The 20,355-nt window shown below is 38.6% G+C and overlaps 2 protein-coding genes across 4 annotated transcripts in view; both read left to right on the top strand.

Annotated features, from left to right (window-relative positions):
- Positions 1–20,355, top strand: part of LRRC36 (leucine rich repeat containing 36) — a 60,504-nt gene that overhangs the window by 20,159 nt on the left and 19,990 nt on the right. For all 3 annotated transcript variants that reach the window (XM_020884903.2, XM_020884902.2, XM_020884904.2), the window contains one exon: positions 15,420–15,547. In XM_020884903.2, coding sequence (XP_020740562.2) covers positions 15,420–15,547 — 128 coding nt within the window. The remainder of the gene's footprint in view (positions 1–15,419; positions 15,548–20,355) is intronic.
- Positions 17,796–19,947, top strand: LOC139029903 (small ribosomal subunit protein uS14-like). The gene has a single exon (XM_070451161.1). The coding sequence runs from the start codon at positions 18,150–18,152 to the stop codon at positions 18,318–18,320; it is 171 nt and encodes a 56-aa protein (XP_070307262.1). The 5' UTR covers positions 17,796–18,149; the 3' UTR covers positions 18,321–19,947.

Raw genomic sequence — 20,355 nt, 5'->3', positions numbered from 1 at the left:
TATCATTAGTACATCCTGGAAATTGCATTGCCAATCCCCACAGGATTCATTAGCCAGAGACTCAGGACTCATCTGCATCAGTGCAGCTCACACCCTTAGCCTCTTGGCGTCTCCCCCATGAAACTTTGCAGCTGCAGAATCTGTTTGTGCTATATTCTTGGGAATTGTTGCCTGTAAGCAGTATTGGTAATCCAACATGAATAAAGTGGTTATGCTACATTCATGGTCATGCCACAGGCTAGAAGAAAGCTTTCCAATAGAGAACTTGCATGCAGTGGGCCCATATGGATTAATTTGGCACTCATCAGATGATCTTTCACTTGAGAAAATTTTTTCTGGCTTGAGGTCTCTGTCCCTTTTTGAAGAGTCTATTGAATTATATACAAACTCTAAAAATTAATCCTTAAAATCTCAACAATAATTAATATATTAATGATGTAGTTTATACACAAAGGGTTTTCAGTTTGTAATATACAGTGTTTTATTTCCTGACTTTGTATCTATCCATGTAGACATTAGTTGACAAGTTATTTTCATGCAGTATTTCATGGTGAAATAAGCCATAGTGAGGTATGATTTTTATTTTCCTTTCTTAGAGATCTCAGCATATGTAAGTCATGGACCATAGATTGCTCTATTTCATTTTAAATAGCATTTTTTATATTTCAATATTGATGAAATTCTACTGTAGTTATTTTGGAAAGTACTGAAAAGCCCAAAGAACATTTTAATCATTCAGAAGACTGTCCCCTAAAGCGAATCTCAGTTAATTTGATAGACAGCTTTCCTATCTTTTTTATAAGTATAAGCATTTATGTATCCATTTCCGGAAAGACAAAGATACACTGAAGCATAATTTGATTACATTTTTTGTATGAGCTGAATTAAATGTCATTTATATCATTACATGTCATAAGCACACACAGTCACTCTAGAATTAAAATGTTTGAAAGTACACAGCCTTTACTGAGAACAAACTGCTTTACTAGACACGGGTCCCATTTCTAAAGGTGCTCAGAAGCTCCAGCTGTTGCTGGAATTTTTTTTTAATATTAAATTTATTTTGCTGCTTTGAAACATTAAAGATCTTTGCTTTCTGCTGAAAATAATGTTTTGTGCTAGATCCCTGGGGAGTGTTGCCTGTAAGCACTGTTGGTAATCCAGTATGACTAAAGTGGTTATACCACATTAATGTTTGTGCCACAGGCTAGGACAAAACTTTCTAGAAAATATTTCCCACTAGCTCAGTTGTTCAAACAGTGGTTTCCCACCAGTCATTTAGGATGGCAGGGAATCTTCACTGGCTTGGATCCTCATCCTGGTCTCTTCACTGCATAATTTTCGACTGTTTCAAAGTTCCGTCTCTCTTTTCCCATACCCCTAAAATAAGCATACCTAGGCTGTGCCTTCAGATTCTCTTCTTTCTCTACTCTTTGCCCTATTAAGCTCATCTGTTTCCACAGCTAGCTTTATTTCCTCCCTGTTGATGACTCTTAAACATATTGGTCTAGCTGTGACAACTTGTACAGTTTCTCTGCATCAGCTCCCCATTTCTTTTTTTTTCCATTTATTTTTATTAGTTGGAGGCTAATTACTTTACAGTATTGTGGTTTTTGTCATACGTTGATGTGGATCAGCCATGGATTTACATGTGTTCCCCATCCCGATCCCCCCTCCCACCTCCCTCTCCACCCGACCCCTCTGGGTCTTCCCAGTGCACCAGGCCCGAGCGCTTGTCTCATGCATCCAACCTGGGCTGATGATCTGTTTCACCCTAGATAATATACATGTTTCGATGCTATTATTGAAACATTCCACTCTCGCCTTCTCTCACAGAGTCCAAAAGTCTGTTCTGTACATCTGTGTCTCTTTTTCTGTTTTGCATATAGGGTTATTGATACCATCTTTCTAAATTCCATATATATGTGTTAGTATACTGTATTGGTCTTTATCTTTCTGTCTTACTTCACTCTGTATACTGGGCTCCAGTTTCATCCATCTCATTAGAACTGATTCAAATGAATTCTTTTTAATGGCTGAGTAATATTCCATGGTGTATATGTACCACAGCTTCCTTATCCATTCATCTGCTGATGGGCATCTAGGTTGCTTCCATGTCCTGGCTATTATAAACAGTGATGTGATGAACATTGGGGTGCACGTGTCTCTTTCAGATCTGGTTTCCTCGGTGTGTATGCCCAGGAGTGGGATTGCTGGGTCATATGGCAGTTCTATTTCCAGTTTTTTAAGAAATCTCCACACTGTTCTCCATAGTGGCTGTACTAGTTTGCATTCCCACCAACAGTGTAAGAGGATTCCCTTTTCTCCACACCCTCTCCAGCATTTATTGCTTGTAGACTTCTGGATAGCAGCCATCCTGACTGGTGTGTAATGGTACCTCTTTCTGGTTTTGATTTGCATTTCTCTGATAATGAGTGATGTTGAGCATCTTTTCATGTGTTTGTTAGCCATCTGTATGTCTTCTTTGGAGAAATGTCTGTTTAGTTCTTTGGCCCATTTTTTGATTGGGTCATTTATTTTTCTGGAATTGAGCTTCAGGAGTTGCTTGTATATTTTTGAGATTAATTCTTTGTTGCTTCATTTGCTATTATTTTCTCCCAATCTGAGGGCTGTCTTTTCACCTTGCTTATAGTTTCCTTTGTTGTGCAAAAGCTTTTAAGTTTCATTAGGTCCCATTTGTTTATTTTTGCTTTTATTTCTAAAATTCTGGGATGTGGGTCATAGAGGATCCTGCTGTGATTTATGTCGGAGAGTGTTTTGCGTATGTTCTCCTCTAGGAGTTTTATAGTTTCTGGTCTTACATTTAGATCTTTAATCCATTTTGAGTTTATTTTTGTGTATGGTGTTAGAAAGTGTTCTAGTTTCATTCTTTAAACAAGTGGTTGACCAGTTTTCCCAGCACCACTTGTTAAAGAGGTTGTCTTTTTTCCATTGTATATCCTTGCCTCCTTTGTCAAAGATAAGGTGTCCATAGGTTCGTGGATTTATCTCTGGGCTTTCTGTTCTGTTCCATTGATCTATATTTCTGTCTTTGTGCCAGTACCATATTGTCTTGATGACTGTGGCTTTGTAGTATAATCTGAAGTCAGGCAGGTTGATTCCTCCAGTTCCATTCTTCTTTCTCAAGATTACTTTGGCTATTTGAGGCTTTTTGTATTTCCATACAAATTGTGAAATTATTTGTTCTAGTTCTGTGAAAAATACCGTTGGTAGCTTGATAGGGATTGCATTGAATCTATAGATTGCTTTGGGTAGTATACTCACTTTGACAATATTGATTCTTCCAATCCATGAACATGGTATATTTCTCCATCTGTTTGTGTCCTCTTTGATTTCTTTCATCAGTGTTTTATAGTTTTCTATGTATAGGCCTTTAGGTAGATATACTCCTAAGTATTTTATTCTTTTTGTTGCAATGGTGAATGGTATTTTTTCCTTAATTTCTCTTTCTGTTATCTCATTGTTAGTGTATAGGAATGCAAGGGATTTCTGTGTGTTAATTTTATATCCTGCAACTTTACTGTATTTGTTGATTAGCTCTAGTAATTTTCTGGTAGAGTCTTTAGGGTTTTCTATGTAGAGGATCATGTCATCTACAAACAGCGAGAGTTTCACTTCTTCTTTTCCTATCTGGATTCCTTTTACTTCTTTTCTGCTCTGATTGCTGTGGCCAAAACTTCCAAAACTATGTTGAATAGTAGTGGTGAGAGTGGGCACCCTTGTCTTGTTCCTGATTTTAGGGGAAATGCTTTCAATTTTTCACCATTGAGAGTAATGCTTGCTGTGGGTTTGTCATATATAGCTTTTATTATGTTGAGGTATGTTCCTTCTATTCCTGCCTTCTGGAGAGTTTTAATCATAAATGGATGTTGAATTTTGTCAAAGACTTTTCTGCATCTATTGAGATAATCATATGGTTTTTATCTTTCAATTTGTTAATGTGGTGTATTACACTGATTGATTTGCGGATATTAAAGAATCCTTGCATTCCTGGGATAAAGCCCTCAGTTCCCCATTTCTGTTGACCAACTATTAACATATACTTGGAATCACCACTGAATAATTTTCCAGCTTCTCACACTAACCATGTTAACTCAAATGAACCCCATTTCCTCCAGCCCTAAACAGCTCTCAGGGTTTCCTTAGTGTTACCACCACTTTCCCATTACCCAGGCTCAGAATCAGAGCAGGGTATAATTCTCTCCCTCCCCAAAATCCAGTTTGAATGTTCATACCATAGAGTATGATTCACAATTGACAAGCTTTCTTTTCCCTTTCCTGTCTCTTAACAGCCATGTTTAATATCTATCATTCACTGAGTATAAACTCTAGGCCAGGCTATGTATATAATCTCATTAAATCCTCACAGCAATCTTGAAGGTGATTATAATTAAACTTTTTTCATGTGTGAGGAAACCAGGCCCAAAAGAGGTGAAATAATTTGCTCTAATTATACAGTAAGTGGCAAAGCTGTGATGCAAACTCTGGTCTGTCAGTCATCAAAGTCCTCTTAAATATTATACTGTGCTGCCTCCTAGTTTCTTCTTTATTCAGTTTGTTTTGTATTTCCTGTCAGATTAATTCTCTTAAAACTCAACTGTGATTATTATATTTGCCTGCTCAAAAACTTGCATGGCTCCCACTCATAGCTGAAGTTAGAGTCCTCAATCTGACACACAAGGCTCCTCTAAGTTGTAGCTGCGGGATTTCCCTGGTGGCTAAGACTCTGCACACCCAATGCAGGGGGCCTGGGTTCAATCCTTGGTCAGGGTGCTAGATCCCACTTGCTGCAACTAAAGTTTCCATGTGCTGCAACAAAAATCAAAGATCCCATGTGCAGCAGCTAAGACACAGCACAGCCAAATAATTAATTAAAATTAAAAAAAACTGCTGGAACTCATCTCTTCAGCCTACCCTGGAACCTCATCTCCTGTTTCTCAACTACAATATACGACGCTTCAATCAAGTCAAACCACTCTCTCCCTTTTCTCTCTTCTGCCCCTAAACTAATGCTGTCCCTTCTGCCCTCAGTGCTTGAATTAAAATCCTTCTCTTTATGACCCAACTCAAAGTCCATTTTTTATTCTCATCCAACTTTTTTTCCCTTTTTTCTTTTTGTAAACTCGCAGAAGTTATCTTCTGAAACATATACTCTGGAAATAGAAAATTCAATCATTTCCTGAATTACTTGCAATATAAGATAATGAGACAAACATAAAAAAGCTAAATAACACAATTTCAGGCAGTGCATGTGAAAACGTTAAATAAATGATACAGATCAGCATTCCTCAAACTCAATGTTGTGAACGCCTAGAGCAGGGATAATCTCAGAGGTCCACAGGCAGTGTGGGACCCTTTAATTCATGTTTTTGTTTGATGCAGTTATGGAAAACATTTAAAAGATGTAAGAGCAAAAATACTCCTTTGCAGAATTAGCCTGCTATTTGAAAAAATACTGTTTTTTAGAATAGTTTTAGATACACAGCAAAACTGAACAGGAAATACAGGGTTCCTATATACCTCCTGCCTCTACACATGCATAGCCTCTCTCACTACCAACAACAGGTATCAGAGTGGTGCTTTTGTTACAACTGTTGAACCTGCATTGACACATTATCACCTGAAGTCCTTAGTTTACATTAGGGTTCCTTCTTGGTAGTGTACATTCTATGGGTTTGGCAAATGTATTAATTTAATCACATGTATTCACCATTTTAGCATCATACAGAATAGTTTCACTGGTCTAAACTCTGTGCTCATGTAGTCATCCCTTTCTCCCCTCTTACCCCTGGCAACTACTGATCTTTTTACCATCTTTTTTTTTTTCAGAAATTTTTATTGTGGTAAAATGTGTATAAGATTTACCATCTTAACCATTTTTAAGTGAACAGTTCACTGGTATTAAATGCATTCATAACATTGTGCAACCGTCACTACCAGCCCTCTGGAACTCTTTTCATCTTGTAAAACTGAACTACACCCATTAAATTATATATCCCCATCTGTCCTCCCTGTAGCCCATAGAAATCACCATTCTATTTTCTCTCTCTCTGATACTGACTGCTCTGGGTCTCTTGTAGAAGAGAAATCATACAGTATTTGTCTTTTTGTGACTGGTTTATTTCACTTAGCATAGTGTCCTCAATGTTGTTACCCTCTTCCAACAACTCAAGAGATAACTGTACACATGGACATCACCAGATGGTCAGTACCAAAATCAGATTGATTATATTCTTTGCAGCCAAAGATGGAGAAGTTCTATACTACAGTCAGCAAAAACAAGAATTAGAACTGAGTATGACTTAGATCATTAGCTCCTTAGGGCAAAATTTAGACTTAAATTGAAGAAAGTAGGGAAAACCACTAAACCATTCAGGTGTGATTGAAATCAAATTCCTTATGATTATACAGTGGAGATGACAAGTAGATTCAAGGGATTAGATCTGGTAAGCAGAATGCCTGAAAAACTGTGGATGGATGTTTGTAACATTGTACAGAAGGCAGTGACCAAAACCATCCCAAAGAAAAAGAAATGCAAGAAGGCAAAATGGTTGTCTGAAGAGGCTTTACAGATAGCTGAGAAGAGAAGCAAAAGGCAAAATAGAAAGGGAAAGATATACTAAACTGAATGTAGAGTTCCAGAGAAGAGCAAGAAGAGGTAAGAAAGCTGTAAGAGAACAATGCAAAGAAATAGAGGAAAACAATAGAATGGGAAAGACTAGAGACCTCTTCAAGAAAACTGGATGGGCGCAAGGACCTAACAGAAGCAGAAGAGATTTAGAAGAGGCAGCAATAATACACAGAAGAACTGTACAAAAAAGGTCTTAATGACCCAGATAATCACGATGGTGTGATCACTCAGCTAGAGCCAGACATCCTGGAATGTGAAGTCAAGTGGGCCTTAGGAAGCAGTACTATGGACAGAGCTGGTGGAGGTGATGAAATTCCAGCTGAGCTATTGCTAATCCTAAAAGATGAATCTGTTAAAGTGCTGCACTCATTATGCCAGCAAATTTAGAAAACTCAGCAATGGCCACAGGACTGGAAAAGGTCAGTTTTCATTGCAATCACAAGGAAAGGCAATGCTAAGGAACATTCAAACTACTGCACTATTTTGCTCATTTCACATGATAGCAAGGTAATGCTCAAAATCCTTCTGGCTAGGCTTTAGCAGTATATGAACCGAGAACTTTCAGATGTACAAACTGGATTTAGAAAAGGCAAAGGAACCAGAGATCAAATTGCCAACATCTGTTGGATCGTAGAAAAAGCAAGGGAATTCCAAAAAAATAATCTGTTTCACTGACTACACTAAAGGCTTTGACCATGTGGATCACAACAAACTGGAAAATTCTGAAAGAGGTAGGGATACCAGACTACCTTACTTACCTCCTGAGAAACTTGTATGCAGGTCAAGAAGCAATTAGAACCAGACATGGAACAACAGACTGGTTCCAAATTGGGAAAGGAGTATGTCAAGGCTGTATATTGTCACACTGCTTATTTAACCTATATGCAGAGTACATTATGTGAAATACCGAGCTGGATGAATCACAGACTGGAATCAAGATTGCCAGAAGTATCAGCAACCTCAGATATGCAGATGATACCAGCAGAAAGCAAAGAGGAACTAAAGTGCCTCTTGATGAGGGTGAAAGAGGAGAGTGAAAAAGATGGCTTAAAACTCAGCATTCAGAAAACTAAGATCCATGGATTCCAGTCCTATCACTTTATGCAAATAGATGGGGGAAAAGTGGAAACAGTGACAGATTGTATTTTCCTGGGCTCCAAAATCACTGTGGAAGGTGACTGCAGCCATGAAATTAAAAGATGCTTGCTCTTTGGAAGAAAAGTTATGACAAACCTAGACAGCATAGTAAAAAGCAGAGACATTACTTTGCTGACAAAGATCCATATAGTGAAAACTGTGGTTTTTCCAGTAATCATCTATGGATGTGGGAGTTGGACCATAAAAAAATGCTGAGCGCCGAAGAATTGATGCTTTTGAATTGTGATGCTGGAGAAGACTCTTGAGAGTCCCTTGGACAGCAAGGAGAACAAACCAGTCAATCCTAAAGGAAATCAACCCTGAATATTCATTGAAAGGACTGATGCTGAAGCTGAAGCTCCAATACTTCTGCCACCTGATGCGAAGAGCCAACTCATTGGTAAAGATCTGATACTGGGAAAGATTGATAGCAGGAGGAGAAAGCGGGGACAGAGGATGAGATGGTTGGATGACATCATTGACTCAATGGACATGAATTTGAGCAAACTCTAGGAGCTAGTAAAGGACATGGAATCCTGGTATGCTGCAGTCCTTGGAGTTGTGAAGAGTTGTACGTGACTTAGTGACTGAACAACAACAGTGTCCTCAAAGTTTATCCACGTGGTAGCATTTGTCAGAATTTCCTTCCTTTTTAAGGGTGAATAATATTCCATTGTATGTATAGAGCACATTTTGTTTATCCATTCATTTGTTGATGGACACTTGGGTTGCTCCCATGTTTTAGCTGTTGTGAATAATGCTGCTATGAACAGGGGTATACAACTATGTCTTCAAGACCCTGCTTTTACATCTTTGGGGTATGTCCCCAGAAGTGAAATTACTGGATCATGTAGTAATTTTATTTTTAATTTTTTTCAGGAACTGCCATGCTGTTGTCTATAGCCACTGTACCATTTTACACTCCCACCAACAGTGTACAAGAGTTCTGATTTATCTACATCCTTACCAACACTTGTTATTTTCTGATTTTTTGATAGTAGCCATCCTACTGGGTGTGAGGTGGTATCTCAAGTCTTTAATTTGTGTTTCCCTGATGATCAGTGATGTTGAGTATTTTTGTGTGTGTGCTTATTGGCCATTTGTAAATCTTCGTTTGGAGAAATGTCTATTCAAGTCCTTTGCCCACTTTTGAACCAAGTTGCTTTTTTGTTGTTGAGTATTAGGAGTTCTCTATATACTCTAAATATTAATTCTGTATCAGACATATGATTTGCAAATATTTTTTCCCATTCTGTGGGCTACCTTGTTACTCTGTGTGTATTGTTTTTAGATGCACAAAATTTTTAATTTTTCATGAAGTTCAGTTTGTCTGTTTTTTCTTTTATTGCTTTGCCTTTGGTGTCACAGTGCCAAATCCATTAAGCATTTTCTCTATGTTTTCTTCTAAGAGTTTTATACTTTTTAAAATATATTTGTTTATTTTTTATTTATTTGGATGCCCCAGGTCTTAGTTGGGCCATGTGGTATCTAGTTCCCTGACCAGGGTTCTAACCCTAGCCCCCTGCATTGGGAGTGTGGAGTCTTAGCCACTGGACGACTAGAGAAATCCTGAGTTTTATAGTTTAATATATTACATTTAAGTCTTTGATCCATTAATCCATCCAGTTAATTTTTGTGTTTATGTTAGGTAAGGGTCCAACTTAAATTTTTTGCATTAAGGGTGAGGGACAGGTAGCTGCTGCTTTGCTGAAAGTGAAAGTCGCTCAGTTGTGTCCGACTCATTGTGACCTCATGGACTGTAGCGCACCAGGTTCCTCGCCATGGAATTCTTCAGGCAAAAATACTGGAGTGTGTATCCCTTCTCCAGGGAATCTTCCCTACCCAGGGACCAAACCCAGGTCTCCCACATTGCAGGCAGATTCTTTATCATCTGAGCCACTAGGGAAGTCCAAGAATACTGGAGTGGGTAGCCTATCCCTCTCCAGGAGATATTCCTGACCCAGGAATCAAACCTTGGTCTCCTGCATTGCAGGTGGATTCTTTACCAGCTGAGCTACCAGGGAAGCCTTAGCTACTTTGCTAAGAACTGAAATTAACAAAAATTAACCCTAATTTACCTCCATGCCTTCGCCTCAGAAGTTGCAAGCCTTCAGTAGACTCCAGAATTCTAAAATAGTTATATCAGAGAATTCTGCCAGTGCAGTTGCTGTCTAGGGGGGAAACAGATGCAAGATGCTTCTCACTGCCATTTTCAGCTGTCGCCACAGTTTTGCCTTTTCCAGAATGTCATTTAATTGGAGTCATACTGTATGTAGCCTTTTCAGATTGACTTTGTCTGCTTAGTGATATGCAGTGGTTTCCTCCATATCTTTTCATGGCTTAGTAGCTACTTTCTTTTTAGGGCTTAATGGTGCTGTGGTCCATGGGGTTGCAAAGAGTCAGACATGACTGAGTGACTGAACTAAACTGAATATTCTATTATTATTATCTGGATTATTTTATTTATCCACTCACCTATTGAAGAACATCTTGGTTGCTCTCAGGTTTTGGCAGTTATGAAAAAAGTTGCTATAAACATCTATGTGCAGGTGTTTGTATGGATATAAGCTTTCAACTCTTTTGGGTAAATACCAAGTTTTTAGTTTTGTAAGAAACTGCCAAACTGTCACCTAATATAATCTGCTTTTTAAAATATCTTTTTACACACTGAGTTTCTTAAACTGAAATTTCTCAAACTAGATTGATAGTCTCAGGGTTTATGAGAATGTTGAGTTTGAGAAACACTGATGTAGATGGGCATATGCTGTAGAGACTCAGAGTGTACTAGGAGCAAATGGGGAAAGATTTTGTGACAGAAATTCATTTCTCTCTCATACAGAAATCCGGATGTTGGCAATCTAGGGCTGTTATTGGGGGTTCTAACAGATGAATAAGCATATAGTGGGAGGTGACTGGCATTCTCTGATGCGATGGATGTAAGAGCAATTCAGCAAACAGGTGTCTATCTACTGGAAAATTCCTGTGTTAGAGGCTAGGCATATTAGGAAATGACACAACAATGTCAGAGCTTCAGTTACTCCCACACCAGAGAGATTTATCATAGCTGATTAGGTTACAAGTCAGGCTGAGACACGAGTTGGACTTTGGCAGAGATAAAGAACTGTGGGGGAGAGACACTAGCAGTTGACCTGGGTAAAGCCTTCCCCAAAAGGATACATTTAAGTTGGGCATTCAAGTAGAATTCATTGGGCATAGTTGGGCATTCAATGCATAGAAAACAGAAGTAGAAAAAACAGGTGTGACAGATTAGGAAATTGACTCAGTTTGTGACTCAGTTTGTGACTGGGGGCTTCTCAGGTGCTGCTAATGGAAAAGAACCTGCCTGCCAGTGTAGGAAACATAAGAGATGTGAGTTTGATCCCTGATTAGGGAAGATCCCCTGGAGAAGAAAATGGCAACTCACTCCAGTATTCTTGCCTGCAGAATCCCATGGACAGAGGAGCCTGGCAGGATACAGTCCATTGGGTCGCAGAGAGTTGAACACGACTGAAGCGTCTTGGCACTCATGCAGGCACGTGACTGGAACTAAGGTGCTTGATTAAAGCCAAGTTGCAAACGGTCTCTTTATGAAACATTTCCTTTTTATTCTCTTGAAAATGGGTGACAAAGATGTTTTAGGTGGTAAGCATGATTAAATGTGTAATTTTTTAAAAAATGTGTAATTTAGAGCAGTAACTCAAGATTGATTTGGTTAGATGGGTAGCAACTAAAGACAGCAGTCCAAGTGGGAGATAATAAGGACGTGTCCTGACATAGGACAATAATAGTGTGTATACAAATGAGAAGGTACGGATTAATTAAATCCTTGAGAACTGGGACTTACTTGGTGGTCCAGGGGCTAAGACTCAGCACTCCCCATGCAGGGGCTCTGGTCAGGGAACTAGATCTCGCATGCTACTACTTAAAAAAAAGGTCCCAAATGCCAGAGCTTAAAGAGCCCATGTGCTGCAACTCAGACTCCACACAACCAAACAAATAAAAATAAATATTAAAAAAAAACTTTGTACTTCAAAGGACACTATCAAGAAGGTAAAAAAGCTAGGAAATTCCCTGGCAGTCCAGTGGTTAGAACTCTGTGCTTTTACTGCTGTGGGGGGATGGGTTCAATCCCTGGTGGGGGAGCTAAAATCCCAAATGCTGCATTGTATGACAAAAATAATAATTAATTTTTTTTAAAGTAAAAAAACAACCCAAAGAATAGAAGAAAATATTTGCAAATCATATGTCTGACAAGGGTCTGATATCCATTGTATATATATACACATATATATGTGGGTGTATATATACATATGTAGACTCTTAAAAAATCAGCAACAGAAAGGCAAACAACCCAATTAGAAAATGGGCAAAAGATTGAACAAACATTTCTCCAAAGAAGATATGTAACTAGCCAACAAGCACATGAAAGATGTTCAATATCACTAGCCATAAGGGAAATGCAAGTCCAAACCACAAGGAGGATAACATTTCATATCCACTAGGATGGCTAGAATCAAAAGGACAGATAACAAGTAACAACAAAGATGTGGAGAAATTGGAACCCTCATACATTTCTGGTGGGAAAATAAAATGGTATAGCTTCTTTGGAAAACAATTTGGAAGTTCCTCAGAAAGTTAGAGTTACCATTTGACCCAGCAATTCCACTTCTAGATATATACCCAAGAGACATGAAAACATATGTCCACACAAAGACTTGTGCAGAAATGAAAGCAGCATTATTCATAATAGCCAAAAAATCTATCAACTCATGAATGGAGAAACAAAATAAATGGCATATCCATATAAGGCATATTTTTGAGCCTAAAAAGGATTGAAGTACTGATACATGCTACAGTGTTTGTCCTGAAAATATACTAATTGAGAGAAACTAGATACAAAAGGTTAAATATTGTATTATTCCATCTTCATGAAATGTCCAGAATAGGCAAATCCTATTTGATGTTTGCTAGGGGCTGATGAAGAAGAGAGAATTAAGAGTCACAGTTAATTTGGCCTGTTTTGGGGTGATGAAAGTAGAAGGTGGTGATTGTACAACTTTGTGAATGCACTGAAAATCACTGAATTGCATACTGTAAAATGATGACATATGGCATGTACATTATACCTCAATTAAGATTCCCCCCTCCAAAAAAAGTAATTCTATAGAATTTGATAATTGACATTTGAGATAAGTGAGAGAAAGTCAAAGAAGAGGTTTCTATCTTGAGGGATTAGGTGAATAGTAATGCCAGTATTAAAATGAGGGTTAGGGTTGGAGGTGGGACATCAGCAGAAGTAGGCCTGGAAGTAAAGATTATGAGTTTAATTTAGAAAATATTTAGGGTACTTCCCTGTTAGTCCTGTGGTTAAGACACTGCCTTCCAATGCTGGGGTTTTGGGTTTGATCCTCAGTGAGGGAGCTAAGATCCCACATGCCCCTGGACAAAAAGACGAAACATAAAACAGAAACAATAGTATAGCAAATTCAATAAAAGACATTTTTTGAAAAGAAAATATTTGTGATTTCCCTAGTGGTCCTTTGGTTAGGACTCAGCACTTTCACTACCCGTGCCCAGGTTCAGTCCCTGGTCGGGGAATTAAGATCCCACAAGCCACGCAGCACAGCAAAAAGAAAAAAGAGGGAGAGAAAATACTGACTTTTCAGTTGTCTGTAGAGGACTCTTTGGGGAACAGTTCAAAAAACTTAAGTCTGGACATGAAAAGACAGATAAGAGTTAAGAGATTTAGACTTAGGGTCATCCAGATTTGAGTGATAGCTGAAACCAGAGAGAAGTTATGGTAGCATTCAGCAAGGAGTTGGGACCTCGGGAGATTTGTTTGAACCAAGAAGTAGGTTGAATTAAAAAAACAAAACAAAAACCTGTGAATCTAGAAAAGAGCATTAGAAAGATAGGAGGAAAACCAAGATGGAACAAGGTCTTGGATACCTGGGAAGTTTGTGGTGTTCTGTAGAAAAGGGGTAAGAGGTGCCCTGAACCCAAAGTCATAGCTTACTAACTGCTCTAATTTCCCACTAAGAATCAGATTTTAAAACAGCAGTTTCTGCTTCACCTTTTTTTTTCTGTGTTGCAACTGCAAAGGAACCAAAGAACATAAACTTTGAGAGCTATGTCACTTTGAGAAATAAAATTCTGTCAAGTACAAGGGTAGAAGGACATTTTGTACTGAAATAGCAGGACGTTTCATTCCCAGAAGGCAACTCAGAAGTAAGAAGCATTTTAGAGCCCCAAATGGACTGAGGGGCTGGATTTTAGGAAGGCTGGCTTTATTCTCATTCTGGATTCTCAGTTGCCCTGCCTTATTGTAGCTTTCTACTGCCAGAGCCTACACATGGGAACTAGGTGAAGAGCACATTGTTTAACTAAGGCACAAATGTTTGAAACTATTAATATCTTAATTCTTATATACAATCCTACTAAAGAAAAGAGCCTCTCTAAACAAAAATCTCTTATTTTTATCCATGAGTCTCCCAGAAGACTCCAAATCCCAGAATTCTGCAATTAATGTTTTGATCAAGGATTTGCAAAACCTTTTGTACGAGTGTTACAATCTAATAGAAATCTTAACTAGCTCCTATTGAGGTGGCCAGGACTAGGGTATAGTTTTTATTTGCTTTTCCTTTCTATTTTTAAAGTTGTTTCTCTAATAATAGGCCAAAAAAAAAAAAAAAAAAACTAAAGAGAGACCTAAAGATCTGGTATTCTTCTCTATGAAATAGGTCTTGATTAGTCTTTTTCTTTCTATAAATGAGGAAATCAAGGCAGAAAGAAGCTGGTTAGAAATTATAAAGCTGGGGCTTCCCTGGTGGCTCAGTGGTAAAGAATCCGCCTGCCAATGTAGGAGACTTGAGTTTGATCCCTGATCTGGGAAGATCCCATATGCCATGGAGCAGCTAAGTCCATACGCCGCAACTACTGAGCCTGTGCTCTAAAGCCCAGGAGCGGCAACTACTGAGCCTGCATGCTGCAACTACTGAAGCCTACCTGCCCTAGAGCCAGTACTCTGCAACAAGAGAAGTCACTGCAATAAGAAGCCTGTGCACCATGACTAGAAAGTAGCCCCTGCTCACCACAACTAGAGAAAAAAAGCCCTTGCAGCAAAGAAGACCCAGCACAGCTTAAATAAATAAACGAACAAAATTTAAAAAAAGAAATGACGAAGCTGATTTGAAATGATGAATCACTGCAGACTGCTGATTAAAGCCCTGGAGATGCCTGGTGTCAGGAGTCTATTTCCAGCCATCTCCCCCTGTAGCTGGAGATTGTTGAAATGATGTCAACGTTTATTGTGTGTTCATTTCAGAAGTGTGCAAAAATATTTGACTTTTTAATTTTTCTTGAGCATTTCATAATTTATGAAACCTTTCATATGCATTATCTTATTTTAACCTTACCTCCACTCTGAAAGATGGAAAATTTAGATTTTATCATCACTGTTTTATAAGTGGAGGGATTGAGAGAGGTTTAGCAGTTTGCCCAAATTCACATTTTTTCCAAGTGGTGACATAGTACTAACTCTCAATCTTGTGACTTCTAGTATCTTTCCATAAGACACGTTGCCTTTAAAGTCTGGTCAGTGCTTCATTGTATGCCTTTTCTTTTAAAACAGACTCAAACAAAGGACTTTTTATTCCCTTCCCTAACCGGGAAATAAAGGACTCCCTAGCAAGTTCTTCTGCAACCCAGGGCAGTGTTATACCAGATCAGAAATTAGACCCTTTCCTATTGGGAACACAGGTAATGTATTCACCCTCCTGCTGGATCTATTGACTAGTCAATGATTAATGCTAATAATCCAGTAGATTCTCAGTTACTTGTGAAATTTTAAGAGGACTTTAAATTTTTTTTTTCTCTTTTAAAAAAATTTTATTTGGGGAAAACTGCTTTACAATGTTGTGTTAGTCTCTGTTGTACAAGAACGCAAATCAACCATAATTATATATATCTCACCTCCCTCTCGAGCCTCCCTCCCCTCCCCTCACTCCACCCCTTTAGGTCATCACAGAGTGCCAGGCTCGGCTCCCTATGTTACACAGCAACTTCTTACCAGCTATCTGTTTTACATATGGTAGTGTATATATGTCAACGCTACTTTCTCTGTTCGTCCCACTGTCTCCTTTCCCCACTGTGTTCACAAGTCCATTCTCTATATCTGAGTCTCCATTCCTTCCCTGCAAATAGGTTTATCAATACCATTTTTCTAGATTCCATATATATGTGTTAATATATATTTGTTTTTCTCTTTCTACTTGCTTCACTATGTATAACAGGCTCTAGTGTCATCTACCTCACTTGAACAGACTCAAGTTTGTTCTTTTTTATGGCTGAGAAATATTCCATTGTATATATGTACCACATCTTATTTATCCTTTCATCTATTGATGGACATGTAGATTGCTTCCAATGTCCTAGCTATTGTAAATCGTGCTGCTATAAACATTGGGGTACATGTGTCTTTTTCAGTTATGGTTTTCTCAGGGTATATGCCCAGCAGTAGAATTGCTGGATCATATGGTAGTTTTATTCCCAGGTTGTTTTTTTTTTTAAGGAATCTCCATACTGTTCTCCATAGCAGCTGTTTCAGTTTACATTCCCACCAGCAGTGTAGGAGGTGGAGTATAGTTGATTTATAATGTTGTTAGTTTCTTCTGTACAGCAAAGTGAATCAGTTATACATATACATATATCTACTCTTTTACAGATTTTTTTTTCCCATATAGGTCATTATAGAGTGTCAAGTAGAATTCCCTGTGGTATAAAGTGAAAGTCACCCAGGCATGTCCGACTCTCTTCAACCCCATGGACTATATAGTCCTTGGAATTCTCTAGGCCAGAATACTAGAGTGGGTATCTTTTCCCTCCTCCAGGGGATCCTCCCAACCCAGGGATCAAACCCAGGTCTCCTGCATTGCAGGCAGACTCCTTACCAGCGGAGACACAAGGGAAGCCCAAGAATACTGGAGTGGATAGCCTATCCCTTCTCCAGCAGATATTCCCAACCCAGGAATCAAAGCAGGGTCTCCTGCATTACAGGTGGATTCTTTACCAACTGAGCTATCAGGGAAGCCCCCTTATTTACAAGACAGAGTCACAGATGTAAAAAACAATTTTATGGTTACCAAGGGGGAAAGGAGGGGAGGGATAAATTGGGAGATTGGAATTGACATATACACACTAAGTAGTGTGACTCTGTCTTATAAATAAGTTCATTTGTACTTTTTTTTTTAAGATTCCACATGTAAGTGATATCATATGATATTTGTCTTTGTCTGACCTAAGAGGCTTTTTTGATGAAAGCACGTTAGACACTTTAAAAGGAAAGCACAAGACAGGATGCAAAGAGCCTTCTCCATTAATTTTAGTCTCCCCTTTCCCTCTCGCCTAGTACCTGATCAAATGTACATATAATTTTAGCACATTGTATGCCAGGCATTTTGGCACTCAAACAGGGATATAGCTGTTACAGATTTGGGCTGATTTTCAGTTTTCTCCTCTCTTCCCAGTGTCTCCATTTCCTGTTACCTGGCTTCTTTACATTTTCTACATCTTAGCCTTTTAATTACTGGATTCTTAACATCTCAGGGATGGCTCTCCTAACACTGCTTCTTGAGCAATGAAGAGGCAGAGATCATGCAAGATGGGGGAAGAATTCAAAAAGTTTTTAGAGAAAAAATTGGTGGGAGTCCATTACTTATTTATATGAATGAATATGATGCAGGAAGCAGAATCAATGATTTTATATTCAGCTTCTTTTGTTTGCATTTTGTTTGATAAGTTATTGAGCAGTAAATTTGCTGAAAATATCCAGAAGGAGAAAGAAAAGAAGGAAAGACTGATTAATCCACAATTTGGATAATCAATGCTATATACAAGGAAAAAGATAGTAAGATTTCCTTTTAGGTTGAATTTTTATAATGCCTTCATTTTATAAAAAGACAGATTAGCATTTGGTTGGTTTCTTTGTTTTTGGAGAGTCTCCTTGGGTAATTTAGAAACTACTTCAATTACCATTTTTTAAGAAACTTGGCATTGTTTTAAAGAAAATGGAGACAAAAGTATACTCTGTATCTACATGCATGTGCGTGCTCAGTCGTGTCTGATTCTTTGTGACCTCAGGGACTGTAGCTTGGCAGGCTCCTCTGTCCTTGCCACTTCTTCCTTCAGGGGACCTTCACAACCCTGGAATCAAACCTGTGTCTCCTGCATTGGCAGGCAGATTCTTTACCGCTGAGCCATTGGGAAAGCCTTACTCTAATCTACAGTTAACATTAAATAGAACTTTTTATATTAAAAAAAAAAACAACCCAGCCTTTTACCTCGTTGCAGCTGAGAAAGCAACATGGGTCACCAGCAGCTCTACTGGAGCCATCCGAGAAAATTCAGCCAGGGTTCTCGCTCTTGCCGGGTCTGCTCAAACCAGCACGGTCTGATCCGGAAATACGGCCTTAATATGTGCCGCCAGTGTTTCCGCCAGTATGCGAATGACATCGGCTTAATTAAGTTGGACTAACCGAACTTCCTTAGATGGCTCATCCAGCACATCAACCTTAGGCGGAAATAATACTAGCTTTTTGTATATAAAATAAAAGCTTAAAAAAAAAGTTTTCTGAACTTCAAAAAAAATAAATAAATAAAATATAATTTAAATAAATAAATAAATAAAACCCCTAAACTTTGAAATAACTTCTTGAAGTGAGTGGAAAGAGGAAAGCGAATAAATAGCCTGCTTTATGTCCTCTTAGTTTAAGAAATAGGAAGTAGGATTTCTTCCTCTGTGTAACTACTGAAGATACTGAATACTTGAAGATGGTTTTTTAAAAAGCAGACTCTAGATGGCTTTCTAGATGCAAAAGTAGGAAGTCAAGAGATACCTGGAGTAACAGGCAAATTTGGCCTTGGAGTACAAAATGAAGCAGGTCAAAGGCTAACAGAGTTTTGCCAAGAGAATGCACTGGTCATAGCAAACACCCTCTTCCAACAACAAAAGAGAAGACTCTACACATGTATATCACCAGATGGTCAATACCAAAATCAGATTGACTGTATTCTTTGCAGCCAAAGATGGAGAAGCTCTATACAGTCAACAGAAACAAGACCGGGAGATGACTGTGTCTCAGATCATGAACTCCTTATTGCCAAATTCAGACTTAAAATGAAAAAAGTAGGGAAAACCACCACACCATTCAGGTATGACCTAAATCAAATCCCTTACGATTATACAGTGGAAGTGACAAATAGATTCAGGGGATTAGATCTGATAGACAGAGTGCCTGAAGAACTATGGAGGTTCATGACATTGTATAAGAGGCAGTGATCAAGACCATCCCCAAGATAAATGCGAAAAGGCAAAATAGTTGTCTGAGGAGGTCTTACAAATAGCTATGAAAAGAAGAGAAGTTAAAGGCAAAAGAGAAAAGGAAAGATATGCCCATTTGAATACAGAGTTCCAAAGAATAGCAAGGAGAGATAAGAAAGCCTTCCTCAGTGATCAGTGCAAAGAAATAGAGGAAAACAATAGAATGGGGAAGACTAGAGATCTCTTCAAGAAAATTAGAGATACCAGGGGAACATTTCATGCAAAGATGAGTGCAATAAAGGACAGAAATGTATGGACCTAACAGAAGCAGAAAATATTAAGAAGAGGTGGCAAGAATACACAGAAGAACTATACAAAAAAGATCTTCATGACTCAGATAACCACAATGGTGTGATCACTCACCTAGAGCCAGACATCGTGGAATGCGAAGTCAAGTGGGTCTTAAGAAGCATCACTGCAAACAAAGCTAGTGGAGGTGATGAAATTCCAGTTGAGCTGTTTCAAATCCTAGAAGATGATGCTTTGAAAGTGCTGCACTCAATATCCCAGCAAATTTGGAAAACTCAGCAGTGGCCCCGGGACTGGAAAAGGTGAGTTTTCATTCCAATCCCAAAGAAAGGCAATGCCAAAGAATGTTCAAACTACCGCACTATTGCACTCATCTCACATGCTAGCAAAGTAATGGTCAAAATTCTCCAAGCCAGGCTTCAACAGTACGTGAACTGTGAACTTCCAGATGTTCAAACTGGATTTAGAAAAGGCAGAGGAACCAGAGATCAAATTGCCAACATCCGTTGGATCATTGAAAAAGCAAGAGAGTTCCAGAAAAACATCTATTTCTGCTTTATTGACTACGCCAAAGCCTTTGACTGTGTAGATCACAATAAACTGTGCAAAATTCTGAAAGAGATGGGAATACCAGACACCTGACCTGCCTCCTGCCAAATCTGTATGCAGGTCAGGAAGCAACAGTTAGAACTGGACATGGAACAGCAGACTGGTTGCAAATCGGGAAAGAAGTACATCAAGGCTGTATATTGTCACCCTGCTTATTTAACATATGCAGAGTACATCATGTGAAATGCCGGAATGGATGAAGCACAAACTGGAATCAAGATCACTGGGAGAAATATCAATAACCTCAGATATGCAGATGACACCACCCTTATGGCAGAAAGCGAAGAACTAAAGAGCTTCTTGATGAAAGTGAAAGGAGAGTGAAAAACTT

Source organism: Odocoileus virginianus, chromosome 20 (genome assembly GCF_023699985.2).
Source record: "Odocoileus virginianus isolate 20LAN1187 ecotype Illinois chromosome 20, Ovbor_1.2, whole genome shotgun sequence".
Classification (NCBI taxonomy): domain Eukaryota; kingdom Metazoa; phylum Chordata; class Mammalia; order Artiodactyla; family Cervidae; genus Odocoileus; species Odocoileus virginianus.
The sequence above is the reverse complement of the archived record's forward strand: the minus strand, read 5'-3'. Positions and strand labels throughout refer to the sequence as shown.